The sequence below is a fragment of the Bactrocera latifrons genome, unplaced genomic scaffold (assembly GCF_001853355.1).
Source record: "Bactrocera latifrons isolate USDA-ARS-PBARC rearing strain unplaced genomic scaffold, ASM185335v1 scaffold_139, whole genome shotgun sequence".
NCBI classification, from domain to species: domain Eukaryota; kingdom Metazoa; phylum Arthropoda; class Insecta; order Diptera; family Tephritidae; genus Bactrocera; species Bactrocera latifrons.
Genome location: NW_017534841.1, coordinates 868,989 through 884,766, shown reverse-complemented (window position 1 = coordinate 884,766; position 15,778 = coordinate 868,989). Strand labels below are relative to the sequence as shown.

The following is a 15,778-nucleotide window of genomic DNA, read 5'->3' as shown; positions in this document are numbered from 1 at the left end:
TCCATGAATTTCAATGATGATTTCGGCTGATTTTTGATGAATTCACGCACAGTTTGATCGTCATTAATGTCCTTACGACCACTTTGACATAACGTTGAAACCACTTGTGCACTCTACTCGGGATAGGCAATCATCATCATAAACTTCATTGTTCGAAGCTCATTTTCGCAGCAATAACACAAGCATACTGACACTTAAGGGGTTAGGAGTAGTCAGAGATACGAAAAAAAATAAAATTTTCAGTATCCTTTTTTTATTTCTATTAAATCGTGTTATTTTACAAAAGTAGTCATATGTCATTATTATAGAAGTCATGAAAATTTCAAAAGAAAAAAAATTTTATTTCGATTTATCTAAAATCATTCGGACAAAAAAAATGAGTTTTACAAATAAATAATGGCGGGCCTGATCGAAGGATTTTTTTTTTTTTCAAAAATTAAAAAATGGCGGCCTTATAAAATTGTTTTCTAAATTTTTGGGAAAAAATCAAGAGTCCATTGGTCTTAAAAAATCGAAATTTTTGAAAAAGTAAAAATCCTTCGATCAGGACCGAGTTTATTATGTATTCTAAAAGCTGTATTTCATTAAAATCTACTGAGCGGTTTTCGAGTAACAGTTGTCACAAGTCTAAACACATAGTTTTGAGAAAAACGCGTTTAAAGTTTCACATAAGCGCTTTGAAATGCCCGAGCTCTCTTTGTTATCTGTCGAATAACTCAAAAACTAATTATCGAATCAACGTGAAATTTTCAGAAAACACCCCCCTTAAAACGCAATAACTTCACTTCCAATCTATGAAATGTCATGTCTCACTGGACAATAGATAATGATAGCAGATTCTAACGCACCAGTCGACACATAGATGGCGCCACCAGGGGGAGCTATATTCTAAAAGTCCTATTTACTGTCAACTGTGTCTGTACCGTACGCATGGATCCGAGACTCTTCGCCAACAATGAAGTGTTTTGACATCCTGGTAGGCGGAAAGCGTTATTTCACAGACGTTAACGCGATGCGGTTTTTCGAAAAAAACTTGGTGATTTTGGAACCAATCATGCTTTTATTTTTCTTATCATCACTCATCATTCCAACGATGCCAGTAAGATCTCTGACTTTAAATTGGCGATTCTCTAACTCCAATTCCTTTATTTTATTGACGTATTGATCTTCAGTTGATGTTGATAACCAATCTAGACGTGGTTCGTCGTCAACGCATTCTCGATCCCCCTTGAATAATTTGAAAGAATCGAAAAACCTGCTCGAGACAAGCAATTATCATTTTTCTAACATTCCGGATGTTTTAGCACCAGATACTTGATTCCGCACACAAAATTTAGTGGAACTTCTTTTTTGGATAATTTCTCTCATCGTAAAAATCGCCGAATACACCTAAAACTAAGCGTTGAAATCCGGGTCCGTTCGTCAGTCCGTCCGTTGAGTCTTCAACTTGAGTAAAAATTGTGATATCTCGATGAAACTTGGTATGCAGGTTTCTTATGAAAAATTATTAAAAAAAAAATTATAATCGGACCAGTGCCACGCCAAAAATTGTCTTTAATCGAAAACTTATAAAATTTCATAGGTTAGGTTTGAATTGCTCCTCAATTCGCACGTGCACTACTATATATAGTACTTTGTGAGGCCATAGAAAAGAAGAACTCCTGCGTTTGAACTTATAAATTAGCAAAACTCTTAGTGACCAATACAAATTTGCATAGGCAAATTAAGCGCCTATTCTCCCGCCAGTTCGGTGCGATGTCTGAAGGTAGCACTCCCAAGTTTTTAAGTCTTGGCTTCCCAAACACGGGACAGTCACGAAGGAAGTGCTATTTCCACCTCATCTCCTTCCATACAGCTTCTGGATTCCCAGGGTTACTGCGTGGACGTCAATCAGACAATGGCCATTATGGTCATTAGAACTCTTGCGAACGATCTTCGGCCAAATGACTTTTACGACAGCGTACGGTAGCCCAGCGCTGGCGAAGCTTCCGCGAAGTCCATCTCTTTACGGGAGCACCGGCCCGTTCCCGTACTACCGATAGCGGTTCTAGGGTGTCTTTCCTTACTAGCTCATCAGCTTTAGTGTCATAACTAAAAACTAAATTAAGATATAAAAACGTTATTGGGCATAATCATCTAAACTATTAAAGCTACAACAACAAAATTATACGAGCATATACATATTATAAGAACTCGTAGCGACAATGTGAAAATGGATGAAATCGGAAGAAAACCCGGTCACTCCCAATATAACGGTGCGGTTAAAAACTACTAAAAGCGAGATAAATCAATGATTAAATACGCCAGAGATGTTAAAAGTTACCTCCAAGATAGTCTATGAAGGTTTTATGGGAGCCAGTGTGAAGCATACTTGGATTTCGATCCCCAGATTGATGTTTTACAACATAAAGTGTGTCCCTGACTTTGATGCTTGTAAGTTGCAAGAGTATAATATGTTCGGTTGCACCCGAACTTAGCATTTTCGTACTTGTTTTAGTTACTTTTTAATCTTGTTGTTGACATTATTTATATGCTAACAATTAAGAGGAAATGGGGTGCTGTCATTGATAATAGGCAAATAAAAGAAATTCACTGAAATTCATCTTTCTTTGTTTAACAATGTTACTTCTAATAAAAACGAGTGACTATAAATTATATTTCCAATTAAAATGAGTATAAACAATATCTCCATGCATATGGATAAATAATGTTATATAATATGTTAAAATATTGCTTAGCACTACTAAGAATTTTGTATGAGTATCGAGAAATTAGTCTATAAATGAAAGTTTTGTAAATTTCGCACGAAATATGGAGTCACCAACTGAAAAACTGAGCGATGCACTCCAAATCCGAAACGTCGATTTCGATAAACCCTACGGATGTACATATATAGATGTGTATATCTATAAAAGCACTAGGCGCACACGGGAACGCATTCAGTTGTGCCAGTGACTTACTATGTGTCAATTCAGTCGACAATTAGTTTTGCAATTAATATTATATTTTGCAATTGGCCATATTTATGGGAAACAAGTGTTCAAGAGTATTGTTGGCGGGGGTGCGGTGATTCAACAGAAATATCCTTATTATGTGCGTCTGCACTATCGGGGAGAGTTCAAGTGCGGCGGTTCGTTGGTGCGAAACAATGCTGTACTCACGGCTGCGCACTGTGTGGAAGACTTCAGTGTGGAGGAGCTGAGCATACACGCGGACACCATTAATTTGGACGACAATGGAGTGGTTAGAACGATCAAGTACGCGCTGGTTCCAAAAGAATACGATAAGGAGACAAAAAATTATGATGTAGCGGTGTTGATACTCTCCTCTGCCATACCGAGTGCATCGGTGATAACATTGCATAAGACCGCGGTGGCTGTCGGTACGAGTTGCTTGGTTATTGGTCATGGTTACACCAAAGAAAACGGCGTCGTCTCAAACCAATTGCAAGAGATCCATGTACCTGTCGTGAGCCGGAAAGTTTGTCAGCACAAATATCGCGGTATCGGCGCTATTACACAATATATGATGTGCGCTTCGGAACCGGGCAGAAAGGATTCGTGTTCGGGTGATTCTGGCGGTCCGATGATATGCAACGGTAAACAGGCTGGCATTGTTTCGTGGGGTATGGGTTGTGGGCGTGTCGAATATCCGAGCGTTTACACAGACATAAGCAAGGTGCATGGTTTCATTGAACATGCACTTAAATTATATGCGTAAGCAGGAAGTGGAGCAGAATTGTATGTTTTTGCCATAAGTACTGTTATCTTTGCTTGACAATAATCTATATACTTATTATACATATGTACGCATTATAAATCGTTTAGTATGCTGGAAATAAAGCACTTATCAGCACTTGACTTCTAACAAAGGAAATTGGGTTCTTCGAAACTAAGGGCTTTTTAGAGTCATTTTTAATTTACATTTTGGCAAAAAAGAAACTGATTATGAGGATATCAATTTATTGGGTTGATTTTAGCCCATATAGTATTATTCACTATATGATCATTATTTATTGAGTATAATACTAGTGGATCGAGTATTCTTGTCCAGTGTGTTTAAAATTACGATATCACAGTCGTAGCACTGTTCCATGACATGTCATAGTTCAGAAATTACGCCGCAGTGCGCCTTGTGATGGAGCAAAGGGGTTGATCGGTTATGACTAAATCTTTTGAGCTGGTTCATTGGGTGCAAAGGATGCCTGTACAGCTTAAGGTACCGTGTGGAATTTAAAAATTTTACTATATAGGGATTTGATTTGGATAGGTCAATTTGTATATCTGGTATATGTTATAACGGGTGATCCAAGTAGATGCCCTATTTTCAATTAACATAATTGGCCTGCTGAGCGTAGAAACACCATTAGATAATATTCGACCGAATAGACCACATCCAGCACGTAATGATGTAAATGCTGCAGCCGTAACTGAGAGTGTACACGAAGACCATGGAGGATCGATTCGGCGTCGTTCGCAACTCATTGTATGTGCTCTTGAAAAGTTCCAAGATGATCCGACGTTTTCGAGCCAAATTCGTTCAGCGATGAGGCCCATTTCTGGCTCTTTGGGTATGTTAACAAGCAAAATTGCCGCATTTGGTACGAAGAGAAACCTGAAGAGGTTCAAGATCTGCAATTTCATCCAGAAAAGAACAACAACAACCAAATTCAGACAACGCGGCATGAACTCAGCTCCTTATCGTGCTGTCGAAAGCAGCTTTGAAATCGACGAAGAGGTGGTGTGTGTCGATTCTCCTTTCGCGGGTCTTTTCCAAGATTTGGTACATGGTGAATATACATATGTTCTGGTTGCTAATTTTTCAGGCCTAAAGCCAAACAGTTTGTTGACGATGGGCTTCAATCTTTCACACAGTACGCTCGAGAGAACCTGATATGCGATATTGAGGACACTTATCCTACGATAGTTGGCGCAGATTGTGGGGTTTCCCTTTTTGTAAATTGGGCAGAGCACACTTACATTGTAATCGTCGGGCATGCTATCATCCGACCATATTTTCCTAAGAAGCTTATGCATGCTCCTTCTTATCCATCAGCCCTCACCACTTTGTTGTTCTTAAAACGGGTAATTGAATAATAACACTTCCGAAAAGCAAGCTTAAAACTGAACACTGGTGATAATCTTGATGTGGCTTTAGGCAAAGGTGTCATACCAACCTAGCAAAAAAAATATGTTGAGGAATGGGATTCCGCACGAAATGTAACGGTGACACCGGATAATGATAAAAATATGATTTTTGGTGAAATAATCGTCTTTCGATTCTGAGCAATTTTTGGTCGCTAGTCAATTTGTGTGGAACAAACCGTGCACACACCTTTCGTAAGCACAAATGTTCGGTCAAAATGCGATAAATCGATGTTTTGAAGAGGTTTAATGTCCATTTCCATGAATTTCAATGATGATTTCGGCTGATTTTTAGTGAATTCACGCACATTTTCGACGGAATTTCCGGTGATCACGGATGTTAATTGGCCCACAAGTTGAACGTCATTAATGTGCTCACGACCACTTTGAAAACGTTGAAACCTCAGTCGTGCACTCTGCCACGGGATAGGCAATCATCATCATAAACTTTTTTCATCAATTGAAACGTTTCGGTAAAAGTGTTACCAATTCTAAAACATGATTTAATAATAATAATTAGACATTAATTGGCTCTTTGTTCAAAGCTCATTTTCGCACCGATAACACAAACATACTGACACTTAAAACGCAATAACTTTATTTCCAATCAATGAAATGGCATGAAATTCTCACTGGACAATCGATAAACTTGGCAGATTCTAACGCACAAGTCGACATATAGATGGCGCCACCGAGGGCGCTAGATTCAAAAAGTCCTATTTACTTTGGAAATGTCTTGTATAGGAACCCAATATTGGCGGTTCCACTAAAAGAAAAGCTTCTCTGATTTATATTTACATATGTATAAAGTATACAGGATCTACGCAGTTTTCTTCGGAATGTTACAAATTTCGTGCTCAAGGTGAAGATACCAACGTTATATATTTAGCCATTATGCATATCTCATAAAATTGTTTTAATTCAAACGTATTATTTTTTTATAAACAGCAGTATTTTGACTTTCATACTATTTATTATAACTGTTTCTTATTATTATTGAAATAACGAGCGGCTGCAGCATGAAAAAATATCATATTATATGGTTAATTACGAATCAAAAGACTATTGAGCGCTTAAAGCGATTTTGGATTGACATTTTTTGCATTTAATTTTAATATGGTTTTCTCGTTACAGCAACAAATTCCGCCTACATTCATTTGCCGGCCAGAATTCAGCCATTATAACAAAGCAATTCAAAATGGCAAAAGAGCAGAACGGCGAGAGGGAGCGGCAGCGGGAAAAAATCAACTAGGAAAAGTACATAAAACGCAATCACAATCATCGACAATAATCTGCAGCAGCAGCGGCAGCAGTACACAAAAAGTGCTTATTATAAAAATTCACAGTTTTCAATGAGATGCAAATAAAAAGCGAATAAAAAAACAACAACGACAAAAACGGCAAAATAAAAACAAGAGGCAAGCAAAAAATGCGCGCTGAAATGGCTTTTAAAAATCATAATGGCAGCTAGTAACAAGAGTTTGAAATACAGCACAAAAATCCGCACCGCAGCAGCCAAAGCCCACCCCACGAAACGACGCCACCGCGCGCACTCACAACTACCTACCCAACGCCCAATCAACGGCACACCACCACGCGGCGCGTCGTGTCGCCAGCCGGGGCTGACGAATGAACCAAAGAGCTGCAGTTTGAGACCGATCAACCGTCCCAGGCAGGAATACAGTCAGCAGCCACTGCCGCTTCAGTCACACCTTAGCAGCAACAGCGGCTTCCTCACCGCTCCACACAGTGACGCTACTGCATGAGCGACCACTTAAAAACTTATTCGCATTTGAAACTGCAACCCACAAAACAAGCGCACCGAACACGCGCCACCGCTTTCACTAACGCCATGTCACGTCACCCCGCCCACCCTCGTCGTGTTGTGCATTATTTTGGTCCATTGACGCCGCTGGGCGCACTGACTCGCTACAGCCACCATATTAGCACCAATACCGAACGACTCATCCGCCTGCGTTGTTGGCTGCCGCATAGCACTTATGCACTACCGTTAAGTGTACGTATAGATGTACATATGTATGTATACACATATATATGTAAATATTGTGCACAATGCCGAGCTCAGCATATAATGTAAAAGTCCCGTTGTGATTTGAAAACGCACCCTTGTGTTTGTGTTGCCAACGCTCCGGCTGCTGATGCCGCCTAGGTCACCTCTACGCCATTCTACGCTGTCGCTGCTGCTGTCCCGTTTCGGAATACGTCGCTGCGGATGTGTGTGTGTGTGTGTGTACGTGAGGCCAGTGAAGTCGCTATTAATGCAGCCAACCGACCGCACCATGGCCGCAATGCCAGCGCTTTGTCCGTCTTTTGCCGCGACCAGCCAGCATGTCCTGCCAACCTGCCAACGCCATGGCCACCCTACGCCCACTCCACGACTCAGATCAACGCTCGTTGGCGCGATTTGGCTATGCTCGGGTTGGTGACTTGACTGGGCATGTCAGTTTTTGGAGTTTGTTGCATAGGGCAATTTTTTATAATTTTAGTCTTGTTTGCGATGAAATTTATTTTCACAGATTCTTTCTTTTCTGTTCCTTGACAAGCCGTGACTTGTGTGCTTGTTTATATTTATTTATAGTCTTGTATTGGTTTTTAAAGACACACACTGCAAGAAATGATTTGATAAAAATCTTTTTAAGGAATATATGAAGCAGCTTCTCAAGTAGTATCGTCAGAATGAAAAGTCCTACTAAAAGAAGTCAGTCTGCCAGAAATAACCCAGTCAATTTTCGGCTTTGGAAACGGATATTTGCTTCGATTTCAATTTCATCAATAGACAATAAAGGCGATAGGCCTTAGGATTTACGCACAAGGGAGCACTTAAATATATCATGTTGATCCTTCTAACTCCTAAAAACTTCCAATTATATCTAGAAATAAATATAAAGCCAACCCCATTACTAGAAAGTAATGATGAAGCCCAAAGTTATCGTAAATAAAATTGAAGACTTGCCTGCTATTGGTTGAAGACTGAAACATAAGTATGGAAAGAATAACTTGCAGCTTTTGGAATCGCTCTTTCCTTAAACCTTGCTTCCACCAAACAATGAAAGCGATACGTCTTGGGTAGAAGGTTGCATTGTTCAGATCATCTTGGGCCTTCAAGACTCTTGCAGATACTAGTTTCACAAAACAGAAGTCTACCTTAACCCCCACTACCAGAACCCAAAAGTAATCTTATAAGAAAAAGAAGAACTACCTACAATTGTTAAGGACTGCCACCTGAACTAGATGAAATTTTATATGTTCCTAACTTTGCAAGATGCCGTTATTGTTCCAGTGAATCGGTTGTTCTTATAATTCTATATATTTTCCAAAACCATCAAGGAGTACCATCTCAATGAGAATGACTTACTGTCAGGCTATTATAACTTAACTCTCCATAGCTCAAAACATCATAACACAAGGTGGGAGAAATATTAAGACAGATCATAAAGAACCTTTACAATAATTAATATTTGAGTACCCAGTTAATGAAATTCTCAATGGGATTAACTATAATTTCGGATGTGAAGTCCTAGAAGAACCGTCAGTTGCCCCTTTGTGTAGTCCAGATAACATTAAATAGTAGTTTTAAATTGGTTCCCATAAGAATTATTGGCTTATGTTTAAAATTGTAAGGAAAGAACTAAGATTCTTAGAGAATTGATAATCCGGTCGTAACCGCTGTATTTTAAACATTGGAATCATTGGAAGCTCAACCAAAGATCCATTGAGTATTGGGTCTTTGGTTGAGCTTCCGAGAACAGCTCATCAATTTCTGTAATATAAGTATTAATCCTTTTAGGCTTGAAAGTATGAACAACCGTGTTTCCTGTTTCTCGAACCACTAAATCACATAACTAATTTTCTTCTTCGATTTTCTCTTCTTCATAGTGCAATTTCTTTCGAGATTTTTTCAAATTTTCTCTTCATTCAGTCTGGGAGGAAAGAAGTTGCTGCAGAACAGGGACAGTGAGCTTTTTTACGGATGGATCAAAGCTTCTGAAGAGGGTTGGTGGAGGATATACTACAGAAGAGAATTATTTATTAAATTCAGCTTCAGACCTTCTATTCATTAAGTCGTCTTCCAAGCGGAAAGGTAAGACACTGTCTCACAATTTTCAGAATGGGATGGTAGCAGCTATACTGACTTCCTTCGGATGCCTACTCAATGGTTGAATCTCAGGCGAGCTCGAGCGGATTTTTTCATATTTAATTTTAGTCAGTCTCTGCTCACATACGAAGCAGTACGGCCGTGAGCTTTTTACGGATGGACCAAAGGTTGCGGGGAGGGCTGGTGGATGTGTATACGGTCAGAAATTATTTATTAGCTTCAGGCTTTCTGTTCATTACATCGTCTTCTAAGCGGAAGTGGAATTGGTTAGGAGCTCCATTGCCTTCCTTCGGTTGGGCCTCAGGTGAGCTCGAGCGCTGATCAGACACTACGCGAGGTCAAGGGCCTTATTGACCATAGTAAATCGTGAGAGATGTGTTGAGCTTCTCGAATATTTAGCAAGTCAACTTGCATAAGCTGCTTGAAATAGGATGATATATAAACATCTTAACTCTTCCATCTCTAACCACCCGTCTTCGCCATATCAGGGCTAAAATACCTAGTACCTCACAATTTTAGACTCCCAGTTGAAGTAGTGGTCATGTAAATAAATAACCTAAGCAGTTTCGTAATATGTGCAAGGCGTTGTGTCGAGAATCTATCTCCAAATATAGAAGCTTTTGTCTAAACTCACAAAGAATTCTTACTTAGCAGCCTCAGGATGAACCGCCCGTCATCCTGTGGGATCAGCCAACTAACCTAACGCAAACCAACCGTTAAGTCAGCCAGATTTTTTCTGATTTTTTTAGAGTCCATCTTCTAGCCATATTTTCTCTCAGTGCCTTTGACCCCAGTGTCTTTCATTTGAATATCTTCTTTATACTTTTCTTCACTGTTTTTTTTTATTACTTTTCATTTCACATCAACGCAATTCACCACCCCAATGTTGCATGCAGAATGGTTGAGTGTTAAGCTCTGCTTATGCCCGCTTTTTATTTTCTTTTATTTTACAAATCATTTTCCTTTTCATTTTCCTTCATTTACTCTCATCAGCTTTTAATTTTATGTTCTCTGTGCCCTTCACGCTCGCCTTGCCGCGCTCCCATTCAACAATTACATTTTTATTTTCGTTTTTTTTTTTTTATCCTACACAAGTACAGTTATATACCTATATTTTTGCTCGCTAGCGCCTTGCCGTATATTCTTTCCCCCATGATTTTTATACAATTCCACTTATAAGGCGACATAAAAACGCAAAAAAAGCAAGAAAGAAACTTACTTATAAGCACTCTTCTCCGGCCCGCATTACTAATGAGATCTCTTAAAACGAAGAAGGGGCGTACTTCACCAACCCGAACCCAATGGACAACAGGTACGTGTGTACGTGTGCAGCTCTGTGTAATTTCATGCGATTTTGTTTCTTTACTTTTTGCAGAAAATATTTCTTTTCCTTTGCCTTCTTTTCCTGCCCCCCTCACATCTTCTTATTGTTGCGCCGCTGGCGCTGACGAAGTCTCCATGCTGGAAATAGCATTGGCGTTGGAACAGCCGTGCCCTGTCATGGACTAAATGGCAATGTCCGCTACGTTGTGGCAACCCCACACCAGCGCACCAACTTTCGCCCGAAGATGTCCTTTCGCTTAGGCGTGTTTAAGACTCGCCAGCAACAGTGCAGCTAACGGTAAGCGTGCATAATGGCGGACGGGCTTGTGCGTTGCTAGTTGCTGGGTGGTGCAGGGAGATTATATATAAACACACACACGCACACACAAGTTCATCTTAAACCAATTGCCAGCGCATTTGTTGGCTGTAAACCTCTCAACCACTTTTCAAATACGCTAAAAAATTAGAAAAATGTAAATTTATTTTAATTAAGATAAATAAGTAACAAAATGTTTGATGGAAATTACCGTTAACGATGTTGCTTGTTTCGGTATGATTTTCAAGTGGACACTTGCCAACAATCGCACAAGCAGTCACCGTATTTATTTATGATAATATATTATAGATGTGGCAACAGAGTTTCTTTAAAATGCGTATAACGGTACTACTGCAGTTGGTGGAACTGAGAATTTATGCGCAAAGCAGATAATATCAAATATAATAAGATTTTAGTTGACACATCCAATCATTGTTTTGAGCAAACCTTTGAAAATGACGAATCGAACAAGCAACTGACATAAATTCAAGCGACTGGCATAATTAAGTAAAAAAAGTTTCTGGAGGTTACACCATCTTAATAAGACATTCGTTTGCTCTTTTGTATTGGATTGAATTGGATAATTTGAAAAATTGTACAAGAAAACATAATTAAAGTTTAGTTAACCGAGAAGTGTCGAAACGAATGCGCCATTATGTATAATATTCATATATAATATATACAAAGGTCTGTTAATTTACAGTGACACTAATTTACGTATACTTACTGGTATCTGATGAGTTAAACGTAGAACTTTGGTCAACTACCCTGGAAAATATGTACGGATACAATAAAAATATAGACTGTAAATTAATAGTTTCACATATCGGAAGCTCTGGGCAAAGTGGATGGACCTCAAATTAATGAAAACTATGATAAAATTGCTTGAAATTGACTCCACTTCCTCATACTCGAGGGATATGGTTTCCAACGACTGTTTTCCTTCTCGCTGGAAAGAAATTTAACGTCTATGTACAACGTATTGAATATTCTGGAGTTAAAAAAATTTGAGATTAAAATATGAGATCCGCTGGCGTCCAAGAATGATGGAAGAACGTAGTCAAACATTCTCAGAAAATGTAACAAGTCAATTGGGTCCCCAACCTGACACATAAATGGCGCTACTAGCACTAACTCCATATAATATTATGGTTTTTTGTGAAAAAAAAACGCATCAAAAGAAATTTTGTAAATTTTTTTGTTTTTTTTTTTTTTCTTTTTTTTTTGATAGAACATTCCATTTTGAAGTTAAAACTTGGCTTGATGACGAGTTTCCGGATACTACGATAGCAATATGAAACACCAAGCATGAGTATGCTAAGCTTAGATGTGGTGAAATGAGCACCGAAGACTCTGGAAGAGCAAAAGAAGTTGTTACCGAGAAAGAGTTCAAAAAAGTCCACAAACTCATTTTGAATGGCTAAAAGGTAAAGTTATTAAAGATATCAACTGAATGTGTGCATCATATCACTCACGAATATTTAGATATACATACATAAGAAAGCTCTGTGCAAAGTGGGCATCGGGATATATGACATTGGAGGAAACATGGCTCCACCATTTCACTCCGAAATCCAATCAACAGTCATCCGTAAGGACTGCACAAAATAAACCCGTTTCAAAGCATGGAAAATGCAACAGTCGGCTGACTTTTATTGAGTACCTTGAAAATGGAACGACCATCAACAGCCACTATTACACCGGAAAACTGTCGCATTTGAAGAAAAAGAAAGTGCTGTTCCACCAAGGAAAATCACCATGTCATAAGACACTGAAAACGATGAATTGGGCTTCGAATTGCTTCCGCATCTACCGCACCAGCGACTGTGCATAGATCTGAAATGAGTGCTCGCTGGGAATAAATTTTCGCCGAATAAAGGACTGATTCCGAAACAGCAGACTTGTGCGAATCAAAGGACAGAGCACACTACAAAAATTGTTTCGAAAATTAAGAGGATCGTTATAATCAGCGTATCGCTTTTGAAGGAAACTAGTTGAATAAAAAAAAAAAACGAATTTTGCCAAAAATATTTCTTTTACTATAGGGACTTTTTAATTGGCTTGTTATGGAATAACCGTAATAGTTTCCGTGGTTCCGTCCTCGAAGATAACAGTGAAAAAATCAGCACATGCTGCGTCCTCCCGCAAGAAACAAAGACTTTTGGTTGTCGTCAGATATCAAGTATTAATCGCCCCGACAGTTTCGTCACCTGTCTAAATAATCAAAATCGCGAGAATAATTTGTAGCGTTCAACGAAGATAGAATCATTTATGCTCCTTGTTATACCCTGAACAGGTTATATTAAGTTTGTCACGAAGTTTGTAACACCCAGAAGGAAGCGTCGGAGACCCTATAGTGTGAATATATAATATAAATAATCAGTATGTTGAGCTGAATCGATTTAGCCCTTGTCCGTCTGTCCGTCTGTCTGTATATATACGAACTAGTCCCTGAGTTGTTAAGATATCGTTTTGAAATTTTGCAAACGTCATTTGTCGGAACTGCCGATATCGGACCACTATAACATATAGCTGCGATACAAACTGAACGATCGGAATCAAGTTCTGATATCGGAAACTTTAACGCTTGACAAGATATATTCACCAAATTTGGTGCAGATTACTTTCTAAGGCAACAATATAATCTCCGAAAAAATTGTTCAGATCGGATTACTATAGCGTATAGCTTCCATACAAACTGAACACATAATTACTAAAAGAAATGCACCTGTGAAGGGTGTAACTTCGGCTGCACCGAAGCTAACGTTTTTCTTGTTTTTAATTTATTATTGTTTTCATCTCCTAGGGAACCACACATACATGCGATGGCTAGATCTACCCTAAAGACTGAAGGAATAAGGGATGTAGCAGAAAACAGGCATTCGAAATATAAAGAATGTAAGACCTTGCATTTGTAGTGTAGAGCCTATCACATTGTGAGAAGCTGGGTCTGAATCGTTGGATCGTTAGTTGGTTTAATTTAACGGGATAGAAAAATAGAATCATCTCCCCGGCTTTTCTGGTTTTCGAGGCTCTTTTTTTTTAATGAAGGATACCTTGAAGACTTGTTTTCATATGAGCGAATGAACTGATCGACTGGCCCTGTCCATCTGTCACCGATGTGTATAAACGAGAACTAGATCTTTCGTTTTTGAGATATCGATCTAAATCGTCTCTCCAAAAGCTACTCATCTAACGTAATCAACGATATTGGACCACTCTCTGAACTTATTGTTCAGATCGATCAAAATCAAGGTATTTTTACACCCTATCGGTCTGTAATAAATGCACCTGTGAAGTACATGATTTATATATATATATATAAATAAGATATTTATGTATGTGTGTGTATATACATACCCATCATCATTGAATAAATATATTTTTATTTATTTGATTTATTTTAAAAACTTTTAATTAACGGCTTTTTATTATTTCATTTGTATTTATTCAATGTTTCATCTCACTATTGTTTCCCCACTTTCAAACAATCACACACACACACACACATATATATATATATATATACATACCAATACACCTACTGGGAAGTATGCATGAGTGTCTGAAATGCGCATACAAGTGTGTAGTATGCCTACTTGTGTGCTCGATGGCCACTTTTGCTGCAGAAAATTTCAATAGGCTTCTTTTAATGAAGCAACTTTTGCGATAGCGCCATGGAATGCCTTCGGTCAAACAGGCTTTAAAAGCAAGCAAGCTGATTAATGCGTAAACAATTGCGTCTGTATGTACATATGTGTGTGTGTAGCATAATATAATACATATGCAGTTGTAGGTGCTCGTTTAAGGCCGTCAAGTGTAAGCACTAATTACACTAAGTTCGAATAATAAAACTTTCCAAACAGATTTTCAAACTTTAACAGAAAACATAAAATAAAACAATAAGCTAGTTGGAGCGAGAAAATTAAGTGATGCTTCAGGAGTAAAATTAAAAATCAAATGGAATTTCATAAAACTTTATTTTTGTTCTTCAATGAATTGTGAAAAATGAATTTCGTAACCTAAAATACATATAAAAAGTAATGTTTGCTGTTAGTTTGTGCCAGAAGTGGTGTCAAATTGTAGTTTATAATTTATAATGTATATAATAAAGATGGATAGTGTCACGGCCAAGTAAGTAGCAAAAACTCATCTATGGTTCGATATACTTTGTGCAAAAAAGCATATGGAAAATGTAAATGAAACACAAGATATTCAATTATTCACCAATATGTACTTTGTTGCTGTCAAAATCATCCCCACCAGATATAGTAGACTTATGCCAACGACTTTTTTCAATCCTCGAAACACTTTTCAAAGCACTTTTTGGCATGGCCTTCAGATCCTTCAGCGATTTTTTTATCTCTTTAATCTACTGAAAACGGGTTCCACGGAGCCTCACTTTCAGTTTGGGAAAAAATCACACGGAGCCAAATCTGGTGAATACAGTGGCTGATCGTTAGCATTCATTGCGTTTTTGACTTTAGATTCGGTCACAATCGTGGCACGATGCAGTATTATCGCGTATAGTACATGCATTGTTCTTCCACAATTCCGGCTGCTTTCGACGGATGTTCTCATGCAAAGGCCTCAATACCGCCAAATACAACTCTCTTCAGAACAAATTCATGATGCACCTAACCCCGAATATCGAAAAACACAATGGGCATCACCGATGATTATTTGCATGTAAAACTCTTAAACCGATGTCTTATCGGCAGTTAGAATGCTCTCCATTAATGTGGGATCGGAAGTTGCACGATCAAGAATGTCCAAAGGGACCTCTGTATGATATTTTTTTTAAGAAAATTCAACTTTATCGGGACAAGTCGAGCAAGAACACGTTTCATACTCAAAACACCCACCAAAATCATTTGA

The 15,778-nt window shown here is 38.4% G+C and overlaps 1 protein-coding gene across 1 annotated transcript; it reads left to right on the top strand.

Moving 5' to 3' along the window:
- The first annotated feature begins 2,961 nt into the window (after positions 1-2,961).
- On the top strand, positions 2,962-3,824 carry LOC108965326 (trypsin alpha-3-like). The gene has a single exon (XM_018927653.1). It carries the CDS (start codon positions 2,962-2,964, stop codon positions 3,718-3,720), a length of 759 nt encoding a protein of 252 aa, XP_018783198.1. The 3' UTR covers positions 3,721-3,824.
- The last annotated feature ends 11,954 nt before the right edge of the window (positions 3,825-15,778 follow it).

Bases quoted from the DNA above. Each gene is read 5' to 3' on its own strand.
- LOC108965326 (XM_018927653.1), top strand. From the start codon at position 2,962: ATGTGTCAATTCAGTCGACAATTAGTTTTGCAATTAATATTATATTTT.